At 44.2% G+C, this 23,854-nt stretch overlaps 2 protein-coding genes and 1 non-coding gene across 17 annotated transcripts in view; all 3 read right to left on the bottom strand.

The window, feature by feature from the left end:
• Positions 1 to 11,525, bottom strand: part of N4BP2L1 (NEDD4 binding protein 2 like 1) — a 29,759-nt gene extending 18,234 nt beyond the window's left edge. For 3 of the 6 annotated variants that reach the window (XM_012465541.3, XM_012465539.2, XM_012465540.2), the window contains exon 1: positions 11,192 to 11,419. In XM_012465541.3, the coding sequence (XP_012320964.2) occupies positions 11,192 to 11,370 (179 nt within the window). In that variant the 5' untranslated portion in view covers positions 11,371 to 11,419. Of the gene's footprint in view, positions 1 to 7,307; positions 9,253 to 9,905; positions 10,130 to 11,191 lie in introns of those variants that run through there. The other 3 variants (XM_064361749.1, XM_064361748.1, XM_064361747.1) reach the window with 3 other exon arrangements.
• Positions 2,392 to 2,518, bottom strand: LOC135268830 (small nucleolar RNA SNORA16B/SNORA16A family). Its single transcript, XR_010337165.1, has one exon. It is a non-coding gene; the product is annotated as a small nucleolar RNA SNORA16B/SNORA16A family (small nucleolar RNA).
• Positions 11,526 to 18,060: 6,535 nt separating the features above from the next.
• Positions 18,061 to 23,854, bottom strand: part of LOC105726196 (NEDD4 binding protein 2 like 2) — a 106,504-nt gene continuing 100,710 nt past the window's right edge. For all 10 annotated transcript variants that reach the window (XR_010337134.1, XR_010337132.1, XM_012465537.3 and 7 more), the window contains 2 exons: positions 21,810 to 21,854; positions 18,061 to 18,241 (listed from right to left, as the gene is read on the bottom strand). Coding sequence is in view for 8 of the 10 variants with exons in the window: in XM_012465537.3 (XP_012320960.1) it covers positions 21,831 to 21,854 (24 nt within the window). In the remaining 2 variants the exon portion in view is untranslated. The remainder of the gene's footprint in view (positions 18,242 to 21,809; positions 21,855 to 23,854) is intronic.

Genomic DNA, 23,854 nt, shown 5'->3' on the forward strand with positions numbered 1-23,854 from the left:
GCAGCCTGACGAGGTTATAGAAAACAAAACTCCATTTTCAGGTGAGAAATTCAAGCGAGCTGCAGAAGTTTGCACAAGTAACAAAGAGCCAAATGTTAATCACCAAGACAATGGGGAAAATGTCTCCAGGGCATGACAGAGGTCTTCATGGCAGCCTCTCCCATCACAGGCCCAGAGGCCTAGGAGAGAAAAATGATTTCCTGGGTCTGGTCCAGAGCCCTGCTGCTATGTGCAGCCTTGGAACTTTGTGTCCTCCTTCCCAGCTGCTCCAGTTGGCCATGGCTAAAAGGGGCCAACATACAGCTCAGGCTCTTGCTTCATAGGGTGCAAGCCCCAAGGCTTGGCATCTGCCACATGGCTTTGGGCCTTTGGGTCAGTAACTGAGTCAATAAGTGAGGTTTGGGAACCTCCACCTAGATTTCAGGAGATGAATGGAAATGCCTGGATTTCCAAGCAGAGGTGTACTGCAGGGGCAGAGCCGTCATGGAGAATCTCTGCTAGTGCAGTGCAGAAGGGAAACGTGGGGTCAGAGTCCTCCCACAGAGTCCCCACTGGGGTACTGCCTACTGGAGCTGTGAGAAGAGGGCCACTGCCCACCAGGCCCCAGAATGGTAGATCCACCGACAGCTAGTACTGTGCACCCAGAAAAGCCGCAGACACTCAATGCCAGCTTGTGAAAGCAGCCAGGAGTGGCGCTGTACCTTGCAAAGCCACAGGGGTTAAGCTGCCCAAGACCATGGGAGCCCACCTCTTGCATCAGTGTGACCTGGGTATGAGACACGGAGTCAAAGGAGATCATTTTGGAGCTTTAAGATTTGGCTACCCTGCTGGATTTTGGACCTGCACTGGGTCTGTAGCCCCTTTGTTTTGGCCAGTTTCTTCCATTTGGAACAGGTGTGTTTACCCAATGCCTGTACCCCCATTGTATCTAGGAAGTAACCAACTTGCTTTTGATTTTACAGGCTTTTAAGTGGAAGGGACTTGCCTTGTTTCAGATGAGACTTTGGACTTGGACTTTTGAGTTAATGCTGGAATGAGTTAAGACTTTGGGGGACTGTTAGGAAGGCATGATTGTGTTTTGAAATGTGAGGATATGAGATTTTAGAGGGACCAAGGGCAGAATGATATGGTTTGGCTGTGGTCCCCACCCAAATCTTGAATTACAGTTCCCATAATCCCCACGTGTCATGGGAAGGACCCGATGGGCAGTAATTGAATCATGGGAGCAGTTACCCTCATGCTGTTCTCGTGATAGTGAATTCTCACAAAATCTGATATTTTATTTATTTTAAGATGGAGTTACTCTGTCACCCAGGCTGGAGTGCAGTGGCATGGTCTCAGCTCACTGCAACCTTCATCTCCCTGGTTTACTCCTGCCTCAGCCACCTGAGTAGCTGGGATTACAGGTGCCTGCCACCAAGCCTGGCTTTTTTTTTTTTTCTTTTTTGTATTTTTAGTAGAGACAGGGTTTCACCATGTTGGCTAGGCTGGTCTTGAACTTCTAACCTCAGATGATTCACCTGCCTTGGCCTCCCAAAGTGCTAGGATTACAGGTGTGAGCCACTACGCCTGGCCAATCTGGTGGTTTTATAAGGGACTGTTCTCCCTTTTGCTCGGCACTTCTCCTTGCTGCTGCCATGTGAAGAAGGACGTGTTTGCTTCCCCTTCCACCATGACTGTAAGTTTCCTGAGGCCTCCCCAGCCATGCTGAACTGTGAGTCAATTAAACCTCTTTCCTTTATAAATTACCCAGTCTCGGGTATGTCTTTATTAGTAGCATGAGAACAGACTAATACACCGTCTAAAGGAGACTGAGGGAGATGATTCTTCTTGGATCCCAGCACTTCCTCTGAATGCTACTGGCATTCTCCTTGAGGACTTTAAACTGGGACATAAAAAACAGATTCCATGGCTCAGCAGCCTGAGAGCAGGAGGGAGCCAAGCTATAGATGACATGGGCGGTCTCCCCTGAGGCAGGAATGGCCGGACCCTGTGCAGGGCTGCCACTCACCTGCCAGGGCCAAGTGCTGTCCTTGGAGAGTCAGGTCTCAATCACTGCTAGCCTCACTAGTGTCCCCAAGCCACAGTGGCTAGGGGGACTCAGGGAACAGTTCCTGGTCTGCCTTCTCTTACCTTTACCTCTCATACCTCCAAAGTAGAGTATGTTCATGAGATCCAAAGCCAGACTCCCAGAGAGCCCGCATTCTTGTCAGTGTGATCCCACTAAGTCTATTGAGCAGAAATTCCTTTCAGAATCTTGCATGTGAACAGCGCCCTTTTGTAGGCTTCCACAGCTGTGCAGGTTTCCCCTGTGTTTGTGTACTGTTTGTTCAGTCATAAGCAGAATCGCGAAAGGAATGGGGCACACCTACCTCAGTTCTAATTTTTTTTGGCTGTCTTTTCCCAAAATGTCATAGATCAGTTACAGATAACAGAAGAGTAACTGTACAGGAAAACTGTCACTTTGGGTTGTCTGTGCTGCTTAAATGGGAAAGCAGCTGCATCTTTGATCCCAATTTTTAAATTTCTTCTTAGTGTAACTTTGAGGTAAAAGAGCCGGCACATCAAACATTTTCACCTGCAACAAATAGGAATCATTTTCTTATGCACCAAATTGAGAACTTTGGAATGACTGCCTCTGTTCCTTTTTTTTTTTCCCCCTTATCTGTTCTCCACATCCCATTCATTCTTTTTTTTTTTTTTTTTTTTTTGAGATGGAGTTTCACTCTTGTTGCCCAGGCTGGAGTGCAATGATGCAATCTCAGCTTACTGCAACCTCCGCCTCCCAGGTTCAAGTGATTCTCTTGTTTCAGCCTCATGAGTTGCTGGGATTAAAGGCGCCCACCACCATGCCCAGCTAATGTTTTGTAGTTTTAGAGACAGGGTTTCACCATGTTGGCTAGGCTGGTCTTGAACTCGTGACCTCAGGTGATCCACCTGCCTCAGCCTCCCAAAGTGCTGGGATTATAGGTGTGAGCCACTGCGCCTGGCCTATTCTTTTACATTTCTCTTTATGTGAATAGTCTGCTTTTTGGTTTTGTTCTTTACTCAAGAGTCATGGTGACATCTAAACTTCCACATCTTAGGAGGTATCTCACATTGCCTTTCATGAACAAATCCATTAATCAAATATTGAGTAATGTGCCCATGATGTGCCCGACCTTCTTTTAGGAGCTGGACAGAATAAAGTTCCTGATCTCATGGAACTTACATCATATCCCATGAAGCTTACTAGGGTCTAGTAAGAGAAATACATAATAAGTATACGTCAGATGGTACAAATGCCAGGAAGAAAAGAAAGCCAAGGTACAAGGCAACAAACGGTGGCAAGAAAGTCCCTTTCAGATGCTCGTCTTCAGCATATCCTTAAAACGTGGGGCAAGAGTGCTGGACCACCCTAGCTATACAATCACACTTCAGCAGGACTCCCTAATAATTGTGAAAAGGATGTAGGTATGTTTGTCCGTGAACATCCCTAATAATATAAGACCACTCTGTGTATTATGAAATCTCCTGGGTCTCTCAAATGTGTCACTCTCAGATCCTAAAATCCTCATCTATAAAAAATGACTACCTCCTAGGGTTATTGTGAAGATTCAATAAGCCGGTGTCTAAAAAGGGCTGGGCAGACGGTCAGCAGTCAGTAACCATGTGCTGGCTTTTCTTTCTCCATTTTTCCCTTCCCCTTTCCCAGACTCTTACCTTGATAAAAACAGACAAACTTCTCCCCAAGTCATACCCATGATCTGACAGACAGCTTTGTGAAGGAACAATTTGAAAGTAGACTCATTTTGTTTATTATAAAATTTCCTTAATCCCGGAGAGCCTCAATATCTTCAGATAACTAGGCATGACTAAAAAATAATTTCTTATTGGGTTCATCTAGAGTCTGAATGGCGTTAGGCAGGAACTGCTATAAAGAGGAAGGTTCATGAAAATGCCAAGAAAGAAACTAAGGCATTGACTTATAGATATCCTAACATGTGAGCAGATGAAGAAGAGACTTTAGACACGCTTGGGAGTTGGAAGTTGACTACCACGTCTCTCTCCAACACATCATAACCAGGATAAATATGGAAACTTATTTAAAAATCTAAATCTCATTTCCTCCCATTGCCCTCAACAGTACCATATTAATAAATTCCCTGGTGAGTAGTATTTTTTATATTAGGAGAAACATTAATATTGACAACAAAAAATGTAGCTTCCTTACTCTGACAGTTGAAATCCAGGTTAACTTAGCCCCCTTATAAGGCCCTTAATCGTTTTTTCATTATATGACAGATCAAAACCAAACTCATTACCCTTTCACCAGATCACCCCCACCTCCAGCCTCTTCCTTTGGTGTAGAAGAAAAAGCTCTGTGTTAGAAATAGGAAAACATAACCTTTGACCCTAATCAAGATGTTTAGCTTCTCAGTGTCTTGGGCTCGGACTAGATAAACTCCAAGGGAGTTCGTATACATCTCCTGAGCTTTTCCTATGAAAGTATTCTTCCCTTAGTCTTCCTTCCTTCATCCATTTCTACTTCCTCTCGGGTCATAATCCACACCTGCAATAATTGGATTGCCCCAGTTCAGCAGGGTCTTCCTCCATTGTTCCAGCTGCTCCAGGAGTGTGGTTGTGGTGAATCTCCTGTATAGTTGGGCAGCCTTTCCTCATACAGCCTCTCCAATGAGCAAGGACACGCACATACCACACTGTACATCTGCATTCTTTGTTAAATAGATACAGCTCTTAAGTCTTCATTCATCCCAGGATCCAGAGAGAGGGTAAGGACAAGGACTCTTCGTAATAAGGAGAGATTCAGGACCCATCTTAGAAAAATTGTGAAAAATACAGAAAGCTAGTAGTCATTTTCCAAATAGACCTAGATGACTAAAGATTTGATATATCACCTGCCTGACCCTCCATTTTCATATTCACAGAGTTGGAATACTGCGAACTTTCTATCTTGATCTTGCTTTTATTAATGAAAGCCCTGGCCTCATAAAGAAACCCACCACAGTCCAGGCCTGCTGGCTAGGAGCACTATGGAGCAGAGTATTCTTTGGGGTCCAACTGCTCACTACTTAGCCAACCTACAGGGCCTCCTGTTCTGTTTCTCACATTCCACTGCTTATCTGGTTGTAAAGTATGCTTTTCTCCTCAACCCTGTCTTACCATTGCATCACATTAGAAAAGCATCCTTTCACTTCCGTGCAAGGATCTATCATGAAAAGGTACTTCTCATGATGGAAAATTCCATGTTATCCAGAGATATGAATAAGGAGAAAAGACAGATATCAGCGAGCATCCTTTGAGCTAACTGAATCCATGGTACAAACCATTTGTTATGGTGCCAAAAGGAACCAGAACTTTGCAAAAGATGCAACATGTACTGGAGCATGGTACCCCCGACTTTGCTTTGATTGAAATGTGAAGATTCAAAAAAATTATGGGGAACTGAATAAGGTTGACAACTTTTAATTTTTCAAATAAGACCATTACAAAGAAAGGCTACCCTCTATTATGGCCAGTTCATTTAAAAAGGATGTTTTAGTGGTATGCCCATACAATGTAATATTTTATTGAGATATAAAAATAGTGAAGTTCTGACGCACGCTACAGCATAGATGAACCTTGAAAACATTAAGCTACATGAAATTAGCCAGACACAAAAGGACAGATATCGTATGATCCACTTACATGAGGCATGTAAAAGAGGCAAATGCATAGAGACAGAAAGTAGCGGAGAGGTTACCTGGGGTCAGGGACTGGGGATAGGGAGTTACTGCTTAACGGGCACAGAGTGTGTTTGGAGTGATAAGAAATTTTCAAAATAGATAGTGGTGATGGTTGTACAACATTGTGAACGTAGTGCCACATAATACAATCCCAGTGGATTGTATACTATAAATGGTTTAAATGGTCAAAACCAGAAGGCATTTTAACACACAGTGGAAAGCACAGAGGTTCACCCACAGATGCTATCATTGAGGTAGTGGAAAGGACAGGTGCAGTTCCAGGTGAGTTTGTCAGCTGAGCTGTGAAAGAGAGGGTTCTGGCTCATCTGCTGAGAATGAAAGGGTCTTGGCATTAGAATCTTATTTCTTCTAACAACAGCTCTCTACTCCTTTGTTCAGCCTTTAATGTTCTCCATGATCTGGTCCTGGGCTTACCTCACCAATACATTCACTACGATGAAGGCTTCACTTCAATCAAGCCCAGGAGCACACCCAGCTCTCTGCCACCTCCATCTCCTTACTTGTGCTGTTGTTCCTTTTCCTTGGTTCAGCTGCCTCCTCCCCATCTTCAAGGCCAGCTCAAGAACTGTCTCCACAAGGAGAAGATCCTTTCTCCCTAGATAGCCTTCATCCTCCTCACTGCCTCCCCAGCCTTGACCACCAACAGCATTTGAGATGCCACTCCCACTGGCCCTTACCCACAGTGGGCCGATTACCACTTCCCATTGGTTAATCCCCGGCAGGTGCCTTCTCATAAGCTTATTTGGCATATGCCTCCCCAAGCAAGTGCTAAAGGTATTGTGAGTGCTCAGTGGACACTGGTACTGTTGATTAGTGACTAATAATTAACAATAGTTGGTATCTATGTAGCATGCACATTCCACAGTGCTTCACATACGTGATCATAGGGTCACTGTTTACTACAGTATCTGAAACCCTCACAAACTTATTAATGCAATACTAGTTTTATTTAAATAAAAAACCTGAGGTGTTGAAGAATCAAGGGATTTATGCTGATTCATATGCTGGTTAACAAATTAATTGAAATTAATAAAATTTAAGGCTATTCAAATCCACCTCCTCATGGATGAGCGTTTCATAGTATATGTTCACCTGAGAAGTAACCTAGGAAAGCCTTTTATCTAGAAAATGACATATTTATTTAGTGAAGTAATAAAAGCTTTTCACATAAACTGGGTCTTGCTAGCTGAGTCATTTAACAAAACTTTTTACTTAATAGTGACTTTATTTTCATCTTTAAAAACTTAACAAGTAATATATACTTGTTCTAGAAAAACTAGAAAATAAATCAAGGGGAAAGTTCATAATCCTACTATCTAAAGTCAACAACTGTCAATAGATAGCTATCTTTTCACATATTTTTCTTCAAATATATGTAGATCCCCTTCTTTGAACAGAAAATGAAATGTGTATGTGTGTGTATCTTTTTTTAATTTAATAGGAGCAGTGTGAATATATCTGCATGTCAAATATACATCTATGTTCCTATTAATGACTGCATGACTTATAAGCTATTCCTCTGTTTTTGTAGCTATAAGCTGGCTCACATTTCTCTTTTTTTTCTTTCTTTCTTTCTTTCTTTCTTTCTTTCTTTTTTTGAGACGGAGTTTCGCTCGTTACCCAGGCTGGAGTGCAATGGCGCGATCTCGGCTCACCGCAACCTCCGCCTCCTGGGTTCAGGCAATTCTCCTGCCTCAGCCTCCTGAGTAGCTGGGATTACAGGCACGCGCCACCATGCCCAGCTAATTTTTTGTATTTTTAGTAGAGACGGGGTTTCACCATGTTGACCAGGATGGTCTCAATCTCTTGACCTCGTGATCCACCCGCCTCGGCCTCCCAAAGTGCTGGGATTACAGGCATGAGCCACCACGCCCGGCTCTCTTTTTTCTTTATTTTTGAGACAGGGTCTGTCACCCACGTTGGAATGCAGTGGTGCAATCTCAGTTACTGCAGACTCCGCCTCCCAGGCTCAAGCCATACTCCTGCCTCGGCCTCCCAAGTAGCTGGGATTATAGGTATGTGCCACCATGCCCAGCTGATTTTTGCATTTTTAGTAGAGACAGAGTTTTGCCATGTTGGCCAAGCTGGTCTTGAACTCCTGACCTCAAATGATCCGCCCACCTCAGCCTCCCAAAGTGCTGGGATTATAGGTGTGAGCCACTGCTCCTGGCCTCCAATTATTTCTTAGGATGAATTCCTGGAAGTAGAGTTTATAGGTCAATAAGAACCTATTTTTAAGATGCTTTTTAAATGAAATACAAGTGATAAAACAGATTTAGGGTACATGCTAATTTTTTAGTACTTTGATGTGCTGAAAAAATTTTTCACCAGTTAAAACTCCAACGTTTTAAAAATAAATTCAAATAATTTAAATAGATGTTTTTCCACATTTCAGCCACTTCAAACTATGAAAACATATAAGTAAAAATCACAGAAATCTAACATTGATTTGGGAGACAAAACATACCCTAATTTCAAAAAAATTTTTATTAGTTCTTTAATCAAATGAGAAAAAAGGTTAAGAAGAAAAAGATGAACCCACATTTGCAAAAAGCGATTTCCTCCAAATTTTAAGGAAAAAAATTTTATTATTCTGATTTAAGAAATACATATTGATTATAGAAAATTTGGAAAACACATAGAATAGAGAAAATGTGAATTTCCCAGAATCCAACAATACATAGATAACCTTAAAGTCTGTACTATTTTCTATACATGTGTGTTTTTAAACAATATGCCCTTTTCCTCTTCCCCACCCCACCCCACAAAAAAGTGGGGAAGGCAGCTCCTGGTGGGCCACACCTGGGTCTGCCTCTCCACCATTCCATCCTCACCTCAGGCCTCCCTTCCGCTGAAGCTATGGCCTGTTTCCTTGCTTACTTCCCAGACTTTTCTACAAACACACAATCTACCCTATGGCATGCCAAGGCTGCTCTGCTCCCAGAACTGCCAATGCCCAGCGAAACAGGAGGTCTCAAAGTCAACTGCCAAGCTGCCTTCTTCACTCCAGAGCCAGGCTCCAGGGAATGCTGAAGATTTATCCCAGCTGACCAACAATGGAAACAGTAATTAAAACCCCTTAAAATGTATTTAGCACTGTGAAGTTTAAAAAGTCCTCCCACACACATTTAATCTTCACAAAACCCTCCCAGGCAAACAGAGCAGATATCCCCATTTAACAGAAAAGGAAACCAAGGCACAGAAGGGTTGAGTGAAAAGCAAAGCTAGTGAGTGGCAGAACTTTGAAGCCATAACTTGACTCCAAGGTCGGAGCTCTTTAACATAGCCATTATTAGCAAACTATTTTTAATCTGACAACTGGAAATTAAGAATCAGAAGGATCTTTAATATATCCTCTAATCTACTACCTCTTAGTAGTCACATATAAAACACATAAGGCCCAGAAAAACTACATGATTGCCCAAAGTCGCCAGCTAGTAAGTGACAAAGTAGGTCTGAAGGCACAATCTTCAGACTCCCAGGCCAGTGCTCACTCCCGTCGTCCCTAGAGAGACAGAGATGATCTGTAATAGCTGGTCTCTCATCCGGTGTCTTCTGCTTAGCCAACGCCAATCAGGAATTAAAATCCTAAAAGTGTAGAATGTTAGAGCCGGAAAGGACCCTAAGGACCACTCAGGCAATGCCCTGGCTTCACAGATGAGGAATGTGAGTCCAAACCTCTCATGCTCCATTCTGTGTATATTGCACCCATCACGTTACTTCGCTTCCCAACACAGTCAGAAATTAAATCCGGCCAAAGATGTTTACTTCCTTCTTTGACACTCAGTCTCTTTGACACTCAGTGTGAGACAGGCCACAGATCAGCAAAGCGAAAGTGAAATTAAACAGGATTTGGCATTCAGAAGATACTTGGTTGGTAACAGATTTGCCCACCATGACAGTACCACAAAATAACCAACTTCTGCTGGGTTCCAACGAGGCTCCCCGACTCTGCCTCTGCCCTCCACCTCCCCTCCCCAGTGAGCCAGAGAGTCTATTGAACTCTGTCCCTGGTTTAGGAAAGGGCGCCCAGGGTTCTCCAGAAGTCACACGGCCCTACAGTCTGTGAAAATGTAGCAATACTCTGGCCAAAGGCTTCTACTCCACAAATCAACCAGGAGCACCTCCCCAGGCTGTCCCTCCTCCTAAGGTCACTACCTTGGTACCATCGAAATCCGCACGTGACTTCATCCATCACCTTGATTCTTCGGCAGTTTCTTGGTCCCATGGCTAGCCTCATCTCTTCAGTGAGACGGGAAGCTCTTTGAGGGAAAGGGACCACTTCCTCTATTGAACAGCTACTACGTGCCAGACAATGTGCTTGGCAGGGTAAGACATGGCCCCTACCTTCAAAAAACTTACAGAAGGATAAGCAAAACCATGTGCAAAACCAAGCGCAGTCACGGAGGTGTAAACAGGAAGCCAAGGAGCCCAGAAGAGGCGCATCTACTGGTGGGGTCGGGTTGTTGCCCGGTCTTAAAAGGCAAAAGAAGGCGGGAGGGCAAGCTAGGCAGGAAGGCCAGCGTCAAGGAGAGAAGCAGCTTGGTTTACAGGAGATAAACAGTTCGACGTTGCTGGAACATAAAGCGCAAGGCAGGGAGCGGTGGGAGTTCAGGCTGGAGCGGTGGGGCCTAGCAAGGTGGCCGCAGGCACAAGCCCGCGTAATTCCCGGCGGCTGGGTACAGGGAGGGCCGCTTACGCAATTCGCAAGTGAACGAATTTGGGCGCCCATTGCGAGGCTCTATCAATGACGGTCGGTGGTGGCGCCGCCAGCCCCCCTCCCCCGTGCACCTGTGCGCCTTCGCAGCTGCCAAAGCAAACGCAGGCTGCCGGACTCCGCCAGATTTTCCAAACGGGCCACCAGCCCCAGGCCACGGCCACGGCCACAGCCATAGCCATGGCTGCCCTGGGCCCCCGACCCCGGACCCCTCGTTTATCCACTCTGGTTACAGCGCCTGTTGACGCACTGTGGCGGCCGCCTGCGCGCCAGAGGGGCCCAGCGGTTTTCCCGGTAGTAGCCACGGGGTTTTCCCGAAGAAGAGTCCCTGCGGGCCTCCCCGAGCCGGGGCTGGGGAGGCTGGGGGCGGCGAAGGCTGCCTTGGCCCAGGCGGGGCACGGCGGCGGGGAAGGGGCCGGGGCCGGGGCCGCCGGGGCTTGCGCCAGGCGCCGTGCCGGAATCCGTCCTCCCGGGACAGCGCGGCGGGAAACAGGACGAGCGCCCTCCTCTCCGCGCCCGCTCCCCCAGGGGTGGCAGCGGCCCCAGGGGGCGAGGGAGGCAGCTCGGGCTCCCGCGCTGCCAGGCTCAGGACGGGGCCGGGGCTGGGGCAGGCGTCTGCGGCGGGAGCGCAAGCGGCGCCCGGGAGCGGTTTGGGGCAGGGGTGCGCTCGGCCGGGGCGCTTGGTAGCCCCGGGCCCGCGCGCCGGCAGCCAGGCCGCTGTTATTACCTGGCCAGTGTGGTTTTCCCGGAGCCCGGGAGGCCTCGCAGGAGGTAGAGGTGTTTCCTAAAGCTGTGGCGGCGCGGAGGTGTCCCCCGCGGGGGCGGCCGGGGCGGCGGCTGCCGCTGCTGCCGCTGCTGCTGCTGGAGGCTCAGCCTCCGAAAAGATTCAAGGAAACTGTCCTCCATGGGCAGGAGGGCTGGCTGCGAGAGCCCCGGGTTCCCTTTCCTGAAGTCACGGTCTTGGCCAAAGCTGTTGTTTTTGTGACTCTCCGGCCATGTGATGGATAGAGGGGCGGGCGCTGGGAGCCCAGCCCCTCCTTCCCACCCGCCGGAACCGCGCTGCGTGGGAGGGGGCGTCCCTACCTGGAAAGCTGGGGACTCTGGGAGACTGACAGCCCGGAAAACAAGGGTGACGCACCCACCTCCACCTCGACCCCCGCTCCGCCTCCTGGTGCCTCCTGGTGCCCTTCGCCCTGATAGAGGGGAGGGGAGGGGGCCCCGTCTAGTGGGTCTCTGGGACACTTTTCCGGCCTGGAAGCCTCGCCTGCTGCCACAGCCCTCCCCAACCCCAGTCCCGACCTGCCTAGACCCTGAAAGTGAAATCATTTTAGTTGGTGATTAATGAGTATGCCTGGGGTTGTAAATGGTAACAGTAAAGGCCATTGTCTCCCCTGATTTGTGAGCACCAACATCTGGCCGGCGTCCCAAGGGCTACCACCACTCTCCCAGGGCCTGTATCTTTTCGTATTTCATCTTCCTTTAGTAGCCTGCCAAAAATATTATTAGAAAGCTTTGTTGCCTCTACATAACTTTAAATCTCTTCCTCCTCAGAAAAGCACCCATAAAACTCAGACGGATTTATGAACAGTAGCATAAGGACTACCGCCCAGGCACCTGCCCTGTTGCCGCCTGAGAAGTGGGGGCTTCTTGGAGAACTCTTTCAGATCCCCGGGAAACGCCGCAGAGACTACTGAAACCATTTATAAAGAAGCATCCAGACTTAAGTTCTCAGTTCCAGGAACTAGGGAGCACCCATTGGTTGATCACGATAGTGACTCTCCAATAGTTCACCCTCAAGAGCGTGATAGAGTGAGCCTATTTTCTGAACCAAAATTCACCATGCCTGCCTGAAAGAAACAGTATTCAAAATTCACACCACCATCCTGGGAAATCCAGAATATATGGTGGCTTTGGCTATAATAATTATTGTAAAGTAATAAATTCTATTTCTGGCAGCTAAGATACTAAAATTGTGAAAAGAAACTATGAAAAAAGTGTGATTTCCTTCTAAACCAAAATCCAGAGATTTCAGTTAGCTTTTAGGAAGGGACTATCCAAGTAGGGAGGGGCTCTGTGCTGAGAACTTCCCCTTTCCGTTGGGATTTCCCTCTAAGGGTGGGGTAGGACGGAGTGGGAGATGAGCTGCTCTCCCTTGAAAATCCCTTCCCAGCATGGAAGAATACTTGCTTCATTCTTCTCAGCACTGCTAAGAAAGAATGGAATTTCAAAGACCTCTAAATATTAGGAGAGAATCCATAAGGAACAGAAAATACACATGAATCATAAAAATAGTGCCACAATCTCTCTATCCTATCATACTCACAGGAGTGTTTTGCCCAGCCTTACAGGCTACCTTTTTCATTTTAAACTGCACTGGCTAATATGGGGGCCACTGGTCACATGTGGCTAGTGAGCACTTGAAATGTGGCTACTGCAAACATGCTGTGCTCTGTGCAGTGGCTCACATCTGTAATCCCAGCACATTGGGAGGCCAACACAGGAGGATCACTTGAGGCCAGAAGTTTGAGACCAGCCTGGGCAACATAGTGAGACCCTGTCTCTACCAAAAATTCAAAAATTAGCCAAGTATGGTGGTGTGTGCCTGTAGTCCTAGCTCCTTGGGGGGCTGAAGTGGGAGGATCCCCTGAGCCAGGGAATTTGAGGCTGCAGTGAGCTATGATGGCACCACTGTACTTGAGTGTGGGCAACAGAGCAAGACCCTGTTTCCTAAAAAACATAAAGTAAACTTTAAAAATACACATTGAATTTTGAAGATTCAATATGAAAAAAATACTTCATTAAAAATTTTTTACATTGGTTCTATATTGAAATGATATGCTGGGTATATTGGGTTAATATGTTATTAGAATTAATTTCATTTATTTTTATCTTTTATTGTGGCTACTAGAGAGTTAAAGTCACATACGTGGGTGGCATTATATTCCTACCAGACAGGGCTGCATAAGCATCCATCCACTTCCATTTCCCTCTGTTAAGAGGTCCCAGGCAGCAGCCGCAGATACGCAGCTTTGTGGGTAGAGGGTTTGGCACAGGGCTTGTGGCAAGTGGAGCTATCTAACAGATGCCAGGAAACATGAGTGTGCTCCTTAGGAGAGAGGGCTGAGCTCAGAGCTTTGGAAATCCTTGCCCCTATGAGGAGACAGAGAAGAGAGCAGACAGCTGAGGAAGGGGTCCTGAGGACACCAGCATTTAAGCACTGTGCCCTTAAGTGGATCTAGCAAAGGAGAGAACACTTGAATGACCGACAAGTAAACAGAGCACTGAGAGGTGTAGGGAAGCCCAGGGAGGGAGCCTGGAAACGATCCTAGACACTTCCCTTTCACTTTTCTTTAGTTGACATTTAACTGGTCAACAAGCTCCGTTTTCCCCAATGTATTCCTCAAAATCACGGTTTAAAGTAAACTATTCGGGTATCTGTTTCCTCTCACTAGACGCAGTGAGAGGGCAGGGATAGTGTCTTATTTATCCTTGTCAGCCCAGGATCTAACACAGTGCCTGACATTCAGAAGGTGCTTGATAATTGTATATGAACCTAAACTATTTTCTTAGACGATAACCTTGAGTTTGGGATTTACTAAAAATTAAGGCTGAATGATAGTGATAATATAAAGGAGTACCATAGAGCCAGCACGACCTCATTTTGCTGCACTAGAAACCATTACCATGATGGACATAAAATAATCTTATAAACAGCATTTTTGGCAAATGAAGAAACATTCAAATGTTCCTGTAACTATCACTGTTTAACAAGATGTGGAGAAGTAAGACGATGTGAAGGAAGAGCTAATGGAAACTGGGAATGTAACCCACAAACCTAGAGCTCCAAATAACCCTGGACTTGGAATGCTTAGCAATCAATCAGTGGCTGGGCATGGTGGTTCAGGTCTGTAATCCCAGAAGCTTGGGAGGCTGTGGCAGGAGGATCACTTGAGGCCAGGAGTTTGTGACCAGCCTGGGCAACACAGCAAGACTCCTATATTAGGATTCTCTAGAGGGACAGAACTAATAGAAGATATATATATAAACGGGAGTTTAGTAGGTAGTATTAACTCACATGATCACAAGGTCCCACAATAGGCTGTCTGCAAGCTGAGGAGCAAGGAGAGCCAGTCCGAGTCCCAGAACTGAAGAACTTGGAGACTGATGTTCAAAGGCAGGAAGCATCCAGCGAAGAAAAAAGATGTAGGCTGGGAGGCTAAGCCAGTCTAGCCTTTTCACATTTTTCTGCCTGCGTTATATACTGGTCTTGGTAGCTTGATTAGATGGTGCCCCTCCAGATTAAGGATGGGTCTGCCTTTCCCAGCCACTGACTCAAATGTTAATATCCTTTGGTATCACCCTCACAGATACACTCAGGATAATTCTTTGCATCCTTCAATCTAATCAAGTTAACACTCAATATTAACCATCACAACCCCATCTCTATTTTAAAAAGTTAAAAATTAGTCAGGCATTGTGGCACACACCTGTGATCCCAGACTGGAGAGGCTGAGATGGGAGGATCACTTGAGCTTAGGAGTTCCAGGCTGCAGTGAGTTATGATTGCACCACTGCACTCCAGCCTGGGCAACAGAGCAAGGCTTCGTACATTAAAAAAAAAAAAAAAAAAAAAATCTATCAGCTCCAGGTTCTCCTGCCCAGGGATGCCAAAATAGCAGAAAGTCTGAAACCAAGATGAAGCTTCCAACACAGTATAACCAAAGACCTTTTAACATAATAGAACCATGATAAATATTATAGTAGGAGCTTTCCCAAGTCTCTCTAGTCCTATGTCCAGAAAAACTTTTTTTCTGATTTTTAAAAATATACTCAAAAATGTAAATGAGTTTTATATACATACTTACTCATCTTGTTACGTATATATAAGTAATATGTGAATTGAGAGGACAGGAAAGAAATCTATCTTTGCCTGCTTAGCCACTTCTATGATGGGCTTCTGATCTGTTTAAGACCTTCTGCCAGATTCCGATGGAAATGCAGGATCCAGCCAGTCAAAGGAGACTTTGTCTCCCCCTCCCCTAACACTGCCTCCTTCCTGGCTCTTCCCTCGTCCTTCCCCTTGAAGCCCGATAGAGGCTTTGGGAAGCAGAAAGAGGCTAGGGGAAGGGGGACCAGGGAAGAAAAGCAATGGAAAAGATGTCAGCTTAGCCAAATTGGTAGGGGAAAATGTCCAGGGCTCTGGTGGCCTTGGATAAGTCTGGATATTTCCAACACAGAAATATTCCCTGGATGAGGCTGACTTTGGTGACACTGCCCCCCACTGCTTTCTGGGTTCCATCCCTCTTTTTGGTGTCAGACTCCTCCCCCAAGAGGAGGACCGGGTATCCTATTTCCACAGTACTTAATATTTGCCACTGTGCACAGGGACACTCAGTATGAGCTTCAGGAAGGGAATATGGGAGGGAGGAGAGGAGCCCAAACCCATTTCTCTACTGCTCCTTTCTGGAAATTAGGGCAAAGTCATGAGGGCAGGGGCTGGAGAGAGCTGGGGGCTTTCTGGAACACAGGTAGAAGCCTGGGTGGCTGTTCAGTGGCATGCATCAGTACAGCATAAAAGTGCTCCAGACCTGGTCCTGCCCACACCACCCATTGTCAAATGTTTTGAATATTACTCTTGGGTATCACCACGATGGTGCAGATTCTATTAAATTCACTAGAAAGCCACAAATGCTTTGCTGTGGAAGGCCTCCAAGAAAGCAAGAATTTGCCAGATGCCAAGGTCCTTCCCCAGCTGTCTGTGCTTCACACCCTAAACTAGTGAGATCTACCCTGACACCCTCCTATCTGGGGCCAGAGGCAAGTCTAATTTGATAAAGCCTCTAGGGGACTGCAGAGCTCAACAAACACTGAAGACCATTGTGTCTGTCTGGAAGAGACCACAGTCTAGTGGAGAAAGATAAACAGAAAGCTGTACAAAATGAACATGAGGAAAACACTGAGCTATCTTAAATACAGCACTAAATTCCCAATAAAGATAACAGATCAAACACAAGTATTCAATTTCTACTTCCTCTTTGAAACCCTACTAGAATGTAAAGGGGGTTGGTTTGGTTTATTTGTTTATTTTTTTTTTTGCAGGAGTGGTTGTTTTGTTACTATTTTTGTTTTAAGCATAAAGAAGAGAGAGAGAAGATCACAGCAACAAAATTTTGGAAACTGCAAAGCAAAAGGCCAAATATTAATTGATTCGGGGAAAAAAAAACATTCCTCTGATGTATAGACAGCCAAGAAACAAATTACCCAGCATAAACCCTAAATCTCAGAAACTGGAAGGTTTGGAGGTAGGGCTCTTCACCAGAAGAGCAGTTGAAAGTCTGTTTAACAAACAAATGTCCATACCCTAAGCAGCTGCATGCCCCTCCCCAGGCCTTGAGGTTTGCTCCTTTGAGAAGATTAGACAGAAGATCTGGGTAATCTTCTGTAGGGTAAGATGAGACCCAGGGCTCCCTTTCTGCAAATGGGGATTAAGTTAATGTCTACATGTTAAATAGTGAGTAGATGGTCACTCCTTAATTTACATTTTGTAAATATGAATTTTCATATTTTAAGTTTATTAAGTATAACTAAACTGAAACAGAATAAAAAAAAATAATAGTAACTTCTAGTAAAGTACAAGCCTCACAATCCCTAACCAAAATTCTAGAGGTCATATATTTCAGAATTCAGATTGTTTGTTGGTTAAAGGTAATAGTACTATCCATTATCCTATATTCCCAGTGGGGTGTGGCATAGCCCTCAGTAATTAAATACATTAATATGTCTGCAGTGAAATATATGGATATGCTTTATACATTCCAAGTGAGATAAACAGGGAGTAAAATTAATTGCCTACCTTTTTGGGTCAGGTTTTTTTTCTTGGCTCACTGCAATCTCTGCCTCCTGTGCTCAAGTGATCCTCCCCACCTAAGCCTCCCGAGAACCTGGGACTACAGGCGTGTGCCACCACACCTGGCTAATTTTTGTATGTTTTGTAGAGATGGGGTTTCACCATGTTGTCCAGGCTCATCTCGAACTCCTGGGCTCCAGTGATCCTCCTGCCTCAGCCTCCCAAAGCGCTGGGATTACAGGTGTAAGCCACCATGCCCAGCTCATATTTGGGTCAGGTTTGGCTCCCAACTTAGTTTCAATGTCAAACCTACTTAAAACAAAACAAAACAAAACAAAAAACAGTGGTTGCCAGAGGCTGAGGGGAAGGGAGAATGGGTCGTTGTTTAATGGGTATAGAATTGCAGTTTTGCAAGATGGAAAGGGTTTTGGAGATGGATGCTAGTGATGGCAGCATGAATGTATTTATAACACACTTAAAAGTGGGTAAGATGGTAAATTTTATATTGTGTATTTTACCACAATGAAAATATTTGGAAAAATAACTTTTGGTTTTCTGAGCTTTTTGGATTTCAGAGTTCTAGAAATGGGATCACAGACCAATACTTGGGTATACTACAGGCTAACCTTTTAATACTAATGCAATTTTAAAAATAAGGTACTCAAGTTTTTCTGTGCCTCATTTTCTTCTATCAAACAAATAGGCAAACATCTTCAAATTAGACAATAAAATGTTCAAACTGTTACCTCCTCTGTTGAGTTTTTTTATTATTCAGATAACTTATCAAGAATGGTTGGACAGATTATCCAAACTGATTTTGGTATCCAATGGGTATGTCTCTGGAAAGAATTTCTTGGGTTGTCACTGGGCACTCTGACTTTTCTCCGTGATCAGGATCTTCAGCAGCACCACGAAGATGGCAGAACTCAACTACAAACAAACACAAGCCCAGACAAGACCAGAAAACACGTGACAAGAACAGAGTTTGTTTTCAGGTTCCCAGCCTTTACTTCTTAAGCTATGCAACCCCCGTCAGCATCCAAGACTTTTCAAACGTCCCGGCAGTCCACACTGCTTAGTCCTGCCTCATTCAAGAACCTGTTCCATGATATTTCCCCAACTCTCTGTCCTTCAGCTGAAACTTGTTCTCGATTCCATTCCCTGAGGATCCAACTATGTACATTACAAAAAATTAAAAACAAATGCACTAATTCATGCAAATGTGTTAACATGTTTACTGGGCCAATATGCTCCTCTCCTAAAGAACACAATTTCTATTCTGCCATGGAGCATTCTAAAGGCAATGCTTTGGCCGGGCATGGTGGCTCATGCCTGTAATCCCAGCACTTTGGGAGGCCAAGGCAGACGAATCACCTGAGGTCAGGAGTTCAAGACCAGCCTGGCCAACGTGGCAAAAGCCCTTCTCTAAAATACTAAAAATATAAAAATTAGCCAGGTGTAGTGGTGGGTGCCTATAATCCCAGCTACTCAAGAGACTGAGGTAGGAGAATCGCTTGAACCCAGGAGGTGGAGGTTGCAGTGAGCTACTGTACTCCAGCCTGGGCAACAGACCGAGACTTGATCTAAAAAAAAAAAAAAAAAAAAAAAAAAAGCTGGGTGTGGTGGCTCACACCTGTAATCCCAGCACTTTGGGAAGCCAAGGCAGGCGGATCATGAGGTCAGGAGTTTGAGGCAAGCCTGGCGAACATGGTAAAACCCTGTCTCTACTAAAAATACAAAAAAATTAGCTGACCATGGTGGCAGATGCCTGTAATCCCAGCTACGTGGGAGGCTAAGGCAGGAGAATCACTTGAATCCGGGAAGGCGGAGGTTGCAGTGAGCCGGGATCACACCACTGCACTCCAGCCTGGGCAACAAGAGCAGGACTCTGTCTCAAAAAAAAAAAAAAAAAAAAAAAAGGCAATGCTTTAACCCAAGGTAGTATTTAGGGGAAGGTAATTAACTCTTATTAAGAGTCTATTATTGGCTGGGCATGGTGGCTCATGCCTGTAATCCAAGCACTTTGGAGGCCAAGGCAGGCGGATCACCTGAGGTCGGGAGTTCAAGACCAGCCTGACCAACATGGTGAAACCCCGTCGTTAAAAAAAAAAAAAAAGAGTCTATTATTTTTCAGGCACTAGGCTCCATACTTTGCACAGTTTTTTTCATTTAATAACTTTGCAAAGTTATTTCATTTAATTCTCATTTAAAAGATAAATCTGTCTTTTACAAATGAACAAACTGAGACTCTGAGAAGGGTCCTCTGTTTAGGGTCACACAGAAGGGCCATTAGAAGTGTGGGATAAATATGGTACTCAAATATCAGGGGGAGCTTTAGGATGGGGACCCATCCTCTTCCTAGCACCCCACCCCACCACCATACTGGAGTGCCACAACATCAAACACCTGGCAACCAGCAGGGAGAATTTTTTTAAATGGGCACTGAGCTTGTGGCTCCCAGAGCCACCCAGATTCTCCTGCTATTTCACTCCTTCTAAATTTCTGTTTACCCCTTGAGACAGACTGGTCAGTACTTTAATGCCAAACACAAAACAGGATGCCCTTTCTCAATAAAATTGTAAAAAAGCCAGGCGCGGTGGCTCAAGCCTGTAATCCCAGCACTTTGGGAGGCCGAGGCGGGTAGATCACGAGGTCAAGAGATCGAGACCATCCTGGTCAACATGGTGAAACCCCGTCTCTACTAAAAATACAAAAAAATTAGCTGGGCATAGTGGCGCGTGCCTGTAATCCCAGTTGCTCAGGAGGCTGAGGCAGGAGAATTGCCTGAACCCAGGAGGCGGAGGTTGCGGTAAGCCGAGATTGTGCCATTGCACTCCAGCTTGGGTAACAAGAGCGAAACTCCGTCTCAAAAACAAACAAACAAACAAAAATAAATAAATAAAATAAAATTGTAAAAAAAAAAATCTGCACATTGCTACAGTACTCATAAAATTCCCTAAAAAGAAAAAAAAATCATAATTAAGGGCACAATGCTTTGTGAGGAGAAGACTAGCCAGTTTAGGATACATGTGGGAGATCAACATGAAAATCAAAATTATGGTCCCAAAAGTGTCCTTGAAACAAAGCTACCAATTGTAGCAGACAGAAAAGACTCCCGAAATTGGCCACAGCAAAATATATCCATGCTTATTGCATGCTGCTTGTACTGGTGTCTCCTCACGCTGGGGCCATCTAGGGGAACCTCACTCACTATAATATAACTTCAGTCAGGGGTAGGCTAGAGGCTCATTCAGCCAAGTCCTTGCCCAACATGCTATGGCATCAACTCCAATCCCTACAACATAAATTCCATGAGGGGAGGGGTGTTTTTACTGCTATATCTTTAGTGTCTAATATGAGGTAAACTCAATAAACATTTGCTGAATAATTTTTTTTGAGACAGTCTTGCTCTGTCATCCAGGCTGGAGTACAGTGGGGTGATCTCGGCTCATCACAACCTCTGCCTTGCAGGTTCAAGTGATTCTCTTCCCTCAGCCTCCCAAGCAGCTAGGATTACAGGCACCTGCCACCACGTAAGTTTTGTATTTTCAGTTGAGATGGGGTTTCACCATGTTGGCCAGGCTGGTCTCGAACTCCTGACCTCAGGTGATCCTCCTGCCTCGGCCTCCCAAAGGGCTGGGATTACAGGCGTGAGCCACCACATCCGGCCACATTTGCTGAATAACTGAATGAATGTCTTCACTTCCTTCCTCTGGAATTCCTCATAGGTTCTTATCTCCTCCTGTACCATATTTTATCCCACATTTTTCTAAGGGCCCCAAAAATCTCCGAACTCTTCTCCCAAATCTTCTGTTCTTCTTCCTCTTCTTTCAGGGGAAGCAGGATGAAAACAAACAATATTTTTACAAGGTATGCATGTATTTCTAGTTGAGAAATGGAAACCAGGAATACTCTTAGAAATAAGTTAAAATGAAAAAACATATGGTAAATGCACAGTGCATTCAATTCTTATCAAATGTAGACATATATGCACTGAAATCATAGCAGCTGTGTTTATTTCATAATTTAGTCATTTTTTAAAAAGCGCAATGTGTTTATTTTAATATTAGCTTGATAAGTTTAAAATATAACATGAGTTTGTCTGTATGTTTTACCTCTTTTCCTAGAGAATCTAATATTTAAATAGAACCTACACCCCTCATTCCCAGCCCTCATCACATACCAACCCAAGGGGGAAAATGTCTCATAAATTGTGTGTAGACAGAATGCTGTGAAATATGTTCTAACCAACAAAGTGGGAAAATAAATTTGGGAGCAACAATCTAAGGTTTGTTGTATTTCACAAAAAGATCTACACTTAAAGGGAATAAAAACATCACATGTACAACAGCACACAAGGTTGCTATGGTAACAAACTTCATCTTTTATATTTTACTCTTCAGTTGTGGTATAATACGTATGAGCTATTACAACCAAATAATGTCAACATTCACTTCTTTATGATCATACAGAGTTCTCTAGGATAAGTCGTACTTACAGTTCAAGGAATTTTCATTTTTCAACCAATCTTCTTCTGTCTTTTCTAGAAATTATAATTAAAATACATAAAATATTAATATTTGGCATTGGAATTAAGTTTGCACTGTCATTTTACTCATGTAGGGACACTTCTAAAGTGACAAAAGAAATATAATGGTGGCTTACACCTGTAATCTCAGCACTTTGGTAGACCAAGTTGGGCAGATAACCTAAGGTCAGGAGTTCGAGACCAACCTGGCCAATATGGTGAAATTTGTCTCTACTAAAAATACAAAAATTAGCTAGGTGTGGTGGTGCATGCCTGTAGTCCCACTACTTGGGAGGCTGAGGCAAGAGAATCGCTTGAACCTGGGAGCTAAAGGTTGCAGTAAGCTGAGATCTTGCCACTATACTCTAGCCTGGGTGAGAGAGTGAGACTCTGTCTCAAAAAAAAAAAAAAAAAAAGATAAAGAAATATAATAACCATGTTATTATAAATAAATATGTTAATTAATTAATTTATTTGAGACAGAGTCTTGCCCTATTGCCCAGGCTGTAGTGCAGTGGCATGATCTTGGCTCACTGCATCCTCTGCCTTGCGGGTTCTAACGATTCTCCTAACTCAGCCTCCCAAGTAGCTGGGATTACAAGCAAGTGCCACCACACATGGCTCAATTTTTTTGTGTTTTTAGTAGAGACGGGGTTTCACCATGTTGACCAGGCTGGTCTCAAACTCCTGACCTAGGTGATCCGCCCATCTTAGCCCCCCAAAATGCTGGGATTACAAGTCATGAGCCACTGCGCCTGGCCACAAATGTCAATTTCAACATTTAAAATACTGCTCTCTGTGTGTGTATGTGTGTTTTAAGTGGCAATAAGGTCTCCATGGGAAATAAGGAGAAACAAGAAGTTGAGAAAAAATATATTTGATTTTACTAAATGAACAGACAAAACGAGTCTACTTTTCCCTTAGCAGTGTTTACGAGAACAGTTAAGAAGTACCTACTGTCCTGAACTATTAGTTCTGTAATGGTTCACTATATTTTGATTTTACTATTCATTTCAAAATGCACCCCTAACATTGCCTCTGGGCACATTTAAATAATAACCAACTAATGTGAACAGAACCCCAGCCACCCACACGAGTTTAGGTGAAGTACTGGCTTTTCCAGATTTTCTATCATCCTTCTACCCTTCTAAGCCGGTCCTCCTCCAGCTACCTGGAAAATGAACAGCCACAGAATAGTCATGTCTCTCACTGTGGACCACAGATCACAACAACAGGAAGGTGCCTCCAAGTCAAGTAACACAAATCTAATGTGTAGCTGTTACTATATCGTAAGGGATAAGACTGAGGGCTGGAGAGGAAAAAAGATGTAATGAAGAAAAAAGGACTCTCCTATGGGCACCTTAGTCATCCCCAGTGAGTCCTTATACTTGGATATTCCTCCATGAAGTTAGGGAATTAAATGCAACTTTCTCTTGGGACTAATTGAACGAAAACATGCCTATATTATCCACCCATCCCCATCCATAGACATTTTTTCTAATTTAAGGTATGTAGCACTTCTCCCAAGTTTGATAAACAGACCTTCTCTAATCTCATTTTTTATTCCATAATTTAAAAAATTTTATTGACACATAATTGTACCTATTTCTGACCACAATGTGTTTTGATACATGTGTACATTGTGTAATGATCAAATCATGGTAATTAGCATATATATCACTTCAATATTTATTATTTCTTTGTAGTCAGAACATTCAAAATCCTTTCCTCTAGCCATTTTGAAATATAATACATTATTGTTAACTATAGTTAACTATAGTCACCTTGCTATGCAATGCACACCATAGCTTATACAATGGAATAATATCCAGCCATAAAAAAGGATGAAATCCTGTCATTTGCAACAACATGGATGAACCTGGAAGAAATCATGTTAACTGAAATAAGCCAGACACAGAAAAACATATACTACAAGATTTCATTCATATGTGAAATCTGAAAAGTTAAGCTCACAGAAGTAGAGAATAGAACAATGGTTTCTATTTGAAAGCCAT

This window comes from Aotus nancymaae, unplaced genomic scaffold, assembly GCF_030222135.1.
Source record: "Aotus nancymaae isolate 86718 unplaced genomic scaffold, 86718_ANA_hifiasm-v0.15.2.pri h1tg000043l, whole genome shotgun sequence".
NCBI classification, from domain to species: domain Eukaryota; kingdom Metazoa; phylum Chordata; class Mammalia; order Primates; family Aotidae; genus Aotus; species Aotus nancymaae.